The following is an 8,537-nucleotide window of genomic DNA, read 5'->3' as shown; positions in this document are numbered from 1 at the left end:
CAATGAAAAAACTTATGAGATCTTTTAGAGATGACTAATTCTTGTCATTGTGAAGCACTAAACTAAGTTTTTGATGTGATTAAATGTAATTTTCTGTACTGATATTTCATGTTGGGAGTTACTCTCAGACTGATTGATGTAATCATATCAACAATTTATTTAAGTAAAAAAGAAATTGTAGAAATAATCTTATGTATTCTATCTTGATTGGTGGGCTGCGGATAAGAAGATTTTTGGATAGTATATTTTTAAGTTTGGGCCAGTATTTTTTCCCAAAATTACAAAAGTAAATATAAAGGAGTTTGACAGGATGCAAATGTAAAATTTATTTCTTAGACATGTTGGGACGAAAAAATATGGGCAAAGCACTCTTTTTTTTTTTAATATTATTTAGTACTATTTAATATTATTATTTTCAATTTAAATTTGGAGTCAGTTGAGCACATTGATGGATTTATATTGTAATAATTATAATTTAATAATTATTATAATGCTCTTTGATCAATTTAAAAATTTAAACAGGAGATAATAATAATTTTGGAGGACAGTTGGTATTATATATAAAAATTAAAATGATTATTATTAGATTATTAAATATTATTTTAATTCAAAACGGTTTTTTTACTTAGGGATATTATTTGATATTAAATATCGGTCAAATTTTAATTTTGTAATTATGACCATTTTTCTTGTTAGTAATTTATAAATGAATATCCTCATTTTAACACTCCGATTAAATTTTAGTTAAAATTTAATTAAGTAATACAATTTTTTATAATCATGTCCGGGTATCAATAAGAAACATTATTTTAGAATTTTTTTTCTTTTTTTCTTTTTTTAATTTCCTTTTTTTTTACCCAATAAAAATTTTAACCAAAATTTGTTATATAATTCTTAAAAATTATGTCAAAAATTTTGAATAAATATAATACATCATTTTTTTTAGATTTTTTATTTACTTTCTTTTTTAGAGAAGGTTATGGGGTTGATGATATTTTAAGGGGAAAAATCTGACATTGCCAAGATAATAATAAATTTTAAAGGCCTTTTTTAAGCAATTGCTCTAATTGAATTTAGTATTCTATAATAAATTATATGGATCTATATGAGACCACTGATGCATTTTTAGTGTCATAATCCATCAAAAACAAATCTCATTAGTGTTAACAATCTTACTTGAGAACTGTCTTTTATCCCCTACAAATTGCCAAATCAGTGTCATAATCCATCAAAAACTAATCTCATTAGTGTTAACAATCTTACTCGAGAGCTGTCTTTTATCCCCTACAAATTGCCAAATCAGTGTCATAATCCATCAAAAACAAATCTCCTTACTGTTAACAATCTTACCTGCTCTGCCTGTCAGATCAACAAACTGTCTGAAGACCCTACCAATGAGAAAGTCCACTAAAGCTTAAAAAAAACAGTGCGTGCAATAAAGTGGCAAGTGACGTTACTTTCTCTCCGATGACACCACAAGAAACATCCATTGTTTTCAAGGTGTTAGAGAGGGGACCCTCCTGTGCTTTCCTTTGCTTAGCTTAGGCCTGATTGAGTTGTCAGATAAGGAGACTGTATCAAAGATGGTGGCTGGGAACACTTGAGGGCTTCAAGTCCACATGTGGAAGTTTGGCGTCCACAGATGAACGCATAGTTTAAGGAAGGAGATAAGGAGACATGATACCCTTCATGTTCCTCTTGTTTCCTTTTCTTCCAGGAGAGGAGATGGCCTGAGTGTAACCCCAGCTTTATTTGTTGTTACTACGGCTGTTGAACTTGGATGGGATAGTTCGGTTCGACCTATTTTGTTGTTGAAATATTTGTTGGCTCTGGTTGGAGGCTAGCTAGTGCTCTTTGTTGGCTCTTCTTCCTTATGGGACGCCAGTCCTCACATGGTGACTGAGACAATGGCCTCTTGCACCCTTGCTTGCTAGCTTGTACCGAAACACGGACATTAGCCGCTCGTCGTCTTCATTCTATCGTACTAGTCGAAACAAAAGCTTTCGTCTTCTCAGATTCCATCCATCCATCCAGGTAAACATGCATGTACCCAGTGATTTAGTGTCCTTAAAACGTTGGTCAGGTCAGCACTGCCTGATGCATGCATCTTATCTGTTCTTCCGAGATTGAAGGTGACTAGACATGATTAGATTATCAAATTTTGTGAGGAATCCATGAGAAAGGTAGACAAGGGCCAGCCATGCCAATTTGAGAGTCACATCCTTATGGTGGCCTCGATTGAGTTCATCTAACATTGAGCAAGATTGTTGTCTTGTCGAACCAATTTGATCTAGGGAACTACTCGACTAAGTTAAAACTGATCTTATAGCTTGTAGTTAGATGTGATGATGCTTCCCTCTACTTGCTCATGACTTTTGCGCATTTCATGGCGGCCTTAAGCCTGTATAAAACCCACGAGCGCAGGCTCCAGTTTTCTGCAATGAAGTCGGAAGAGGAGAATGGGGAGATGGAGAGACACAGTACGGCAGCAAGCTTCATTGGCGGCCGCCTGCACCAACGGCCTGCTGCCTTCCACCCTCCGCACTTCATTCTACTCGCACCCGACCGCAAGCCGCACCTCGGCGACCCCCTTGTGCTCTCCGACCTCCTGCCCGACGCTGTCGCCGGCGGCCACGGCCGCCGACGCATAGCCCGCCAAGTCGACGACGCTGAGCTCAACATCTTCGACGCCGAGCGGTACTTCCGTGAAGGCGACGAGGCAGTCGCCAAGGGGACCCTCGTCGTCGATGGGGCGCTCCGAAGGTGCCACCTTTCCGAAGGATTGAATGGTCGGGATTCGCCGAGCCAGGCGACGCCCACCGAGTCGTCGGAAGCCAGCTGGAACAGTAAATCTGGACTTCTCCGCCACGGAGCTGGTAGGCTTCGGTCGTCCCGCAAGCGAGTGGTCTTCGGGCGTAGCTGCCCTTGCTCCGGCAAGAAGTCCGTCGACGTGGAGGAGAAGAAGCATTCGACCCCAATTCGACCGTTGAATGCCTCGTTTGATGCGAAGAAACAGAGCTTTCGAGCAGGAGAGGTGGGACTCGATACCATCCCAGAGAGGTCGCCGACCGATAAGTTCGACAACGAATTAGACATCCACGAAGTGGTGACGATGAAGATAACTGCCGAAAATTGGGGTAAAGATCGAAGCTTTTTCAATGTAGCCAGCCGTTTCTCTCCGGAAAAGACTTTTCCTGCGGAAATCAGTCACCGGATAATGAACTCCGGCGGGCGCTTCGCCGACGTCTCCGATTTCTCCTTCCCGGTCCTTAGCCCTCCCGACGTCGCCGGAGAGTCACCACGCGATTCGATGGAGGTATTCCAGAGTACGGCAAAGACTTCTGAGTTATTGCAACCGCGGCCGGAGGAGGACGCAGCGAGCGACACGAGCTCGGACCTGTTCGAGATCGAGAGCCTTTCGACCTGCCGCCGCCGCGACTCCCTCGACGAGCTCGAAGGGCGTCGATTCGTCGGGAGCGGCGCGGCGACGGAGATCCTCCAGCTCCAGAGCCGGAGCCTCGAGAGGGCGGCCGCTCCGTCCGTCGCCCCGAACGAAGCGAGCGTCGAGTGGAGCGTCGCCACCGCGGAAGGCTTCGACCGCAAATTTTCCAGCGCCGCCTCGGACTACGGCGAGTTTCGCTGCATCGGGGAGGAACACGAGGCTGAAGGCCGGCGGTCTCTTGAGCCGCCGGAGCGAGAAAGCCGTCCGCGTCGGGCCAACGCCGGCTCGGCCGCAAGAACCAACAGACCGGGCGCTTCATAAAAACTTAAGCCGGATTAAACCGCCAAAGAAGTCCAAATTTATTAATGAATGTAAATGAAGCTTCATGTGCTATTTTGCCATTAATGATTTCCATCCGTTTTAATTGTTGAAAATGTTTTAAAATTGAAGACTTGCAACAAATATGACAAAATAAAAATTAGATCAGCATCAATAATTTATATCTGTATACAAATTGTTTTCATAAATGCTTAAAATAAAAAATAAAAAGAGCATTCCCAAAAGAATGACCTTCTTCTAAAATTTATTAAAATAACATTTTATCTATAATTTAATATCCAAAATATTTATTTATGTTTATCTTAAGCAGAATTAACTAAAGTTAATGTCATCTTAAAATAACTTCAATCAAAATTATACCATTTTATAGAAATAAAGTGATGCAATTTTAATTAAAATTACTCTATTGTTTTGGTTTTTTTTTTTTGATAATTTAAGTATTCAGGGTTCATTTAATTAATTTTAGAGGTAGGCGATAAGAAGCGTTGTAAGGGTAAAGAAGAATCCTCTTTTATGATGATAAATCTCAGTTAATCTTATTGACTATCTCTCGGAGTGATCGGCTCGATTCCATAGAAATTTAAATGATAAATCCCAGTTAGCCTCATTGACTATCCCTAGGGGTGAGCGATCTGGTCTCACGAAAGTTTCCTATTGGCTACCAGGGTAAATCGGGAAGTGTACGCAACGGTTAACCCAGATGTCAGTATCTTTTGATTGCGCTCTCTATTTTAAGAAAAACTTAATGGATAGCTAGGAGTGGTTTTTAAATTTTTCACCCAAAACTTAATAGAATGATCAAACTATTAAATCTTACTCATAAAATTACTTAAACATGCTACACTCACTAAAAAGATTTAAGCTGCCTAACAATATCAAAGGAAACAAAAAAAAATTGTGAATACAAAAGTCTCTTCATTTATTGGAGGAAACACATGCAGGGTTCCAGACAACACCAATCCAAAACATGCCCATCCATTTTCCAGCTCAATGTCAGGCCAAATGCTGGTGTTAAAGTCCCCACAAGGTGGCAGAAGGTAGACAAGCTAACCCGATCCTGGCAATGAATGACTTGAGAAAAGAGTGTTTTTCTAGTTGCAGATCTTACAGCAGAAGTTAAAGAGGGAGATAGAGAACTTGTACATGTCAAAGAAAGGCAGGCAGGCACCTCTCAAATCTTTTTCTTCAACAAAATGATCAAGAAGACGTACTTGGTCTTCTCTTGGAGGAGGTGCCCTGAAAGATTAGCAGCATACTTGGAGAACACCTCATCCAGCACCTCCTCCCCAAAATGATGCGCAATCATCGGCCCCAGCGCTGCCCTCATATACTTGGCGATGTTCTTCCCGCTCTGTGCCACATCAACACTCGAGGAGAGGCCCTCTGACTCATCGAATGGATCCCAATTGGCCTCGATCATCTCTGCTCGCTCCATGCCAAACAGCCCTTGACTGCCAAGCACTGCCTCTATCTCCTCCAAGGAAGGGTAGTAAAGGGGCACATTGTAACTTTCAAGTTTTTCGTCTCTTATCGTTCCCTGTAATTAACTTTCTCAAAAAAAATTTACAGATAAATAATAAGAATGACGATGATGGTGATTTACCTCAGACACTAGAGTACTTAGAGCTTGAGCTAAAAGCCGGAAGAGATGGGCAACTCCATGGTAAGGTAGATGATGGTTTTTCCTCCCTGGAATCAATAGCATCGTTCTTCCTTCGTCGGTCAGCTCAGCGTGCCGGCACTCGAGGAAGCGGCAGAAGTCCTTCTGGTGCTGGTTTTGGTAGGCTTTTACAACTTCCGGCGGGCTTGACTCGGCTATGTATATGTTCCTCTCGTTAAGCTGCTCGATTCCTTGAGGCATCTAACAAGTGTAAAATTAAGGTGCATTGTTTCTGATCAGAGATGTGGACTAACATATTTAATATGTGTTTATAAATGATTGTTTTAAAAGTGGAATTCTTTCAGAAAAATCTTATTCATGGTTGAGCTGAGCGTACCTGAGAGAGCAAATGGACGCTGTGAGAGGAGTGAAAGAAGTGGACGCTCCGACACGGGAGGAGCCTCCTGTAGAAGGACCCAGGCAGTCCGGCGACGTAGTACGGCACCCTCAGGCGGCCCATTTCCTCCTCCTCCGCCTCCTTCCTCCTGTTGTACTCGTCGAGGGACCGGAAAAGCTGGTTGAAATCGTTCCCCGAGAGATCATTCAGGAAGAACTGGACCTCCAGAACAGGACTAGCCACCTCCCGCGAGGCGACACCGTCTCCGACGACCTTGAGCACCTCGGAGACGACCAGGAACGTGTTGGGCCCCGAGGAGCAGCCCAAGTCGACCGCCACCAGCTTCTCCGCCGGGCGCAGCGACCCGCAGACCTCTCTTATTGCGTAGCCCAGCATGGGCATCGCCGCCAGCAGCGACTTCCCCTGAATTTTATTCACAATTAAGCTAGCGAGTTAAGCAGACGCTCAGAAACGTAGTGGTTAAGAGGAAATCAGTCACCTGGAGCTTCGAATTGGAAGCGTAGCTGGTTTCTCCGCCGCCTCCGACGGTGGGAAGAACTTGCTCCAAGGCCATGGCCTACCCTATCGCACAGGGCGCTGATCTATATGCGTTAATTGCCGTAAATATGGAATATTATGGAAGTCAGCATGGTATCAAAACGCCACGTGTAATTAGATCACTAACTGTAATGGTTGAAATATGCCCCAATTGCCCCGGGACATAGCTGAGTTGATTACGACGTAGCAGAGTTGCAGAAGCATAGCAGGAATGATGTGGCGGTCCACGTGTGTCATGCCACGTGGACTGCCACGTGGGTTTTCAATTTTCTCTCCCCCTTCCCCCCATCCCCTCCCCCAAAATCCCGAAATCTTTTCCCTCTTCGTCAAAAACCCTTTCCCTCCTTCGGCGAAAACGCAAATCTCCGCTCCCTCCCCCTCCGACGAACGCTCCTCCTCCGACGAACGCAAATCTTCACCCCCTGCGTTTTTCCCCCTCTTCCTCCCGCTCCCGAACCGAACCGAACCCTCGTCTCTTCCTCTCCACGCCGAAAACCCTAACCCTCGTCTCTTCCTCCTCCTCCTCCTTCGCCAGCAATCTCCGCCGGATCTCTTCCTCCTCCTCCTTCGCCAGCAATCTCCGCGCCGCTCCTCCTCCTCCGACGAACGCCGCCCGCTCCCGAAACGCCGCTCCCTTCGTTTTCCCTCCTTCGCCGCCGAAAACGCAGGTGACACAGTATGTTCTAATTTTTTCCCTTGAATTGGATCTATAGATACCTGCATATTGCATTTCCTCTATCATTTGTTCCAACATTATTTAGATGTGATTTCTCACTGTATTATATTGCACTGCATTAAAGAAATAGTAACACTCCAAAATTCAGAAAATGTACCTCACCGACAATATTTTCTAGGCTTTGAAAAAGTGGAACAATTGCAGTCTGCCCATTTTCCTTCTTTATAGAAGCCTGTGCAAGTACATTAACAAAGAAGAAATCAAAGTAACAACCATGTCAAAGCCATTCAGAACATATTGCAAGCCTGTCACAAAGTTTGTAATTAACAAGTGTTAATTAGATTAATTGGGTTAAGTAGGTTAGGCTAAATATGTTAGATTACATTCAGGATATAACCTAGGCTACCTGTGTTGTAAATTATATATGTTTCAATTTGCTTCTCCGTATCACTATTTTTCCAGATACCTAAATTTTCCTTTGCACTTATTTTTGATTATGAGCTTGTTATATGGGATACATGCTCTATGATATTTTCTATCTCTAATTAATTGTTTGTCTTTGCAAGTTAAAAATGCCCAAGTATTATACCACCAATACACCGAAATGCAGATGTGGACTACTAGCAAAAATTATCACCTCATGGACTGATGATAACCCAGGCAGGAGATTTGCCATATGTTCACTGCATGAGGTATGGAAAAGTTAACATTATTTGTCATTTTTTTGTGCAAAACTTGGGCATTTAATCTCATAAATAATTTGGAATCGCAGAATGAAGGAGGGTGTGGTTTCTGGACATGGATTGATGATGAGATTTGTAGTAGATCAACACAAGTAATACCAGGATTGCTAAGAAGAATAAACAAGTTGGAGGCTGATGCTAAAAGTGCAGAGAATACAATGAAGGAGTTGAAGACCGAAAACGACAAGTTGGAGGCTGAATTGGATAAAACAAAAAAAATAATTAGACACATATTTGTGGTGATAATGTGTTGGATAATTTGGGTTGTCATACACGCTGTTGTGGTCTCTTCAGATTAAGAGAATTAACTTCGTTTTATTGTATTTGATAAATTTGAAATAGTTTTTTGTAGTAAACTGTAAACTTGTTCAGTATTTGTTTTGTTGTAGACTTATTTAGTACTTGTTCCTTTTCTTTTATGCCTTTCGAGGATGAAGAAGAGATGATACAATTCTTGAATAATGTGATTTATCAGGGCGGAGAAATTCTAATTATCTTGCACAAGAAGCTTTCTGTATGTAGTGTGCATCTGTGATTGTGGTCGGGAAGTGCCTAATCACATTTCCTATAAAGTAAATAAGTTCCAGTTGTAATGTATGTTTTTTTAGAAACAATCTTCTGAAAGGTCCAGTTTGCATCTAGAAATGCATTTAGAGTGTGCTCAGAATATTTTTTTACGAGTTAATTGCGTTTGCTTTGAATGTATATAGAATCATCCACAACGATCTCATTTTGTATACTTCTTTGTTTGTCGTGAATGATGCATACTGTTATCACCATCA

General features: G+C 42.1%; 2 protein-coding genes and 1 pseudogene across 2 annotated transcripts; 2 read left to right on the top strand and 1 right to left on the bottom strand.

Annotated features, from left to right (window-relative positions):
• Window positions 1-2,467: 2,467 nt before the first annotated feature.
• Window positions 2,468-3,821, top strand: LOC141818266 (protein PHYTOCHROME KINASE SUBSTRATE 4-like; annotated as a pseudogene).
• Window positions 3,822-4,729: 908 nt separating this feature from the next.
• On the bottom strand, window positions 4,730-6,366 carry LOC141818268 (anthranilate O-methyltransferase 3-like). The gene is made up of 4 exons (XM_074705789.1): window positions 6,278-6,366; window positions 5,779-6,201; window positions 5,385-5,642; window positions 4,730-5,318 (listed from the first exon to the last, which is right to left on the bottom strand). Exons 1-4 carry the CDS (start codon window positions 6,350-6,352, stop codon window positions 4,953-4,955), a joined length of 1,122 nt encoding a protein of 373 aa, XP_074561890.1. The 5' UTR covers window positions 6,353-6,366; the 3' UTR covers window positions 4,730-4,952.
• A 205-nt stretch (window positions 6,367-6,571) lies between these two features.
• On the top strand, window positions 6,572-8,054 carry LOC141818267 (uncharacterized). The gene is made up of 3 exons (XM_074705788.1): window positions 6,572-7,012; window positions 7,579-7,704; window positions 7,785-8,054. The coding sequence occupies exons 1-3, from the start codon at window positions 6,572-6,574 to the stop codon at window positions 8,052-8,054; spliced, it is 837 nt and encodes a 278-aa protein (XP_074561889.1).
• Window positions 8,055-8,537: the final 483 nt, after the last annotated feature.

This window comes from Curcuma longa, unplaced genomic scaffold (assembly GCF_044706935.1).
Source record: "Curcuma longa cultivar G26 ecotype Majalengka, Jawa Barat unplaced genomic scaffold, ITB_CL_G26_1.1 contig_24026, whole genome shotgun sequence".
Taxonomy (NCBI): Eukaryota; Viridiplantae; Streptophyta; class Magnoliopsida; order Zingiberales; family Zingiberaceae; genus Curcuma; species Curcuma longa.
Note: the sequence above shows the minus strand (reverse complement) of the source record. Positions and strands in the feature narration are given on the sequence as shown.

Coding starts and splice junctions, on each gene's coding strand:
- LOC141818268 (XM_074705789.1), bottom strand. CDS start 6,352: ATGGCCTTGGAGCAAGTTCTTCCCACCGTCGGAGGCGGCGGAGAAACC. Junction 6,202..6,277: donor CTTCCAATTCGAAGCTCCAG/GTGACTGATTTC, acceptor AATAAAATTCAG/GGGAAGTCGCTGCTGGCGGC. Junction 5,319..5,384: donor TAAGTACTCTAGTGTCTGAG/GTAAATCACCAT, acceptor AGTTAATTACAG/GGAACGATAAGAGACGAAAA.
- LOC141818267 (XM_074705788.1), top strand. CDS start 6,572: ATGCCACGTGGACTGCCACGTGGGTTTTCAATTTTCTCTCCCCCTTCC. Junction 7,013..7,578: donor CCGAAAACGCAGGTGACACA/GTATGTTCTAAT, acceptor TGTCTTTGCAAG/TTAAAAATGCCCAAGTATTA. Junction 7,705..7,784: donor CCATATGTTCACTGCATGAG/GTATGGAAAAGT, acceptor TTGGAATCGCAG/AATGAAGGAGGGTGTGGTTT.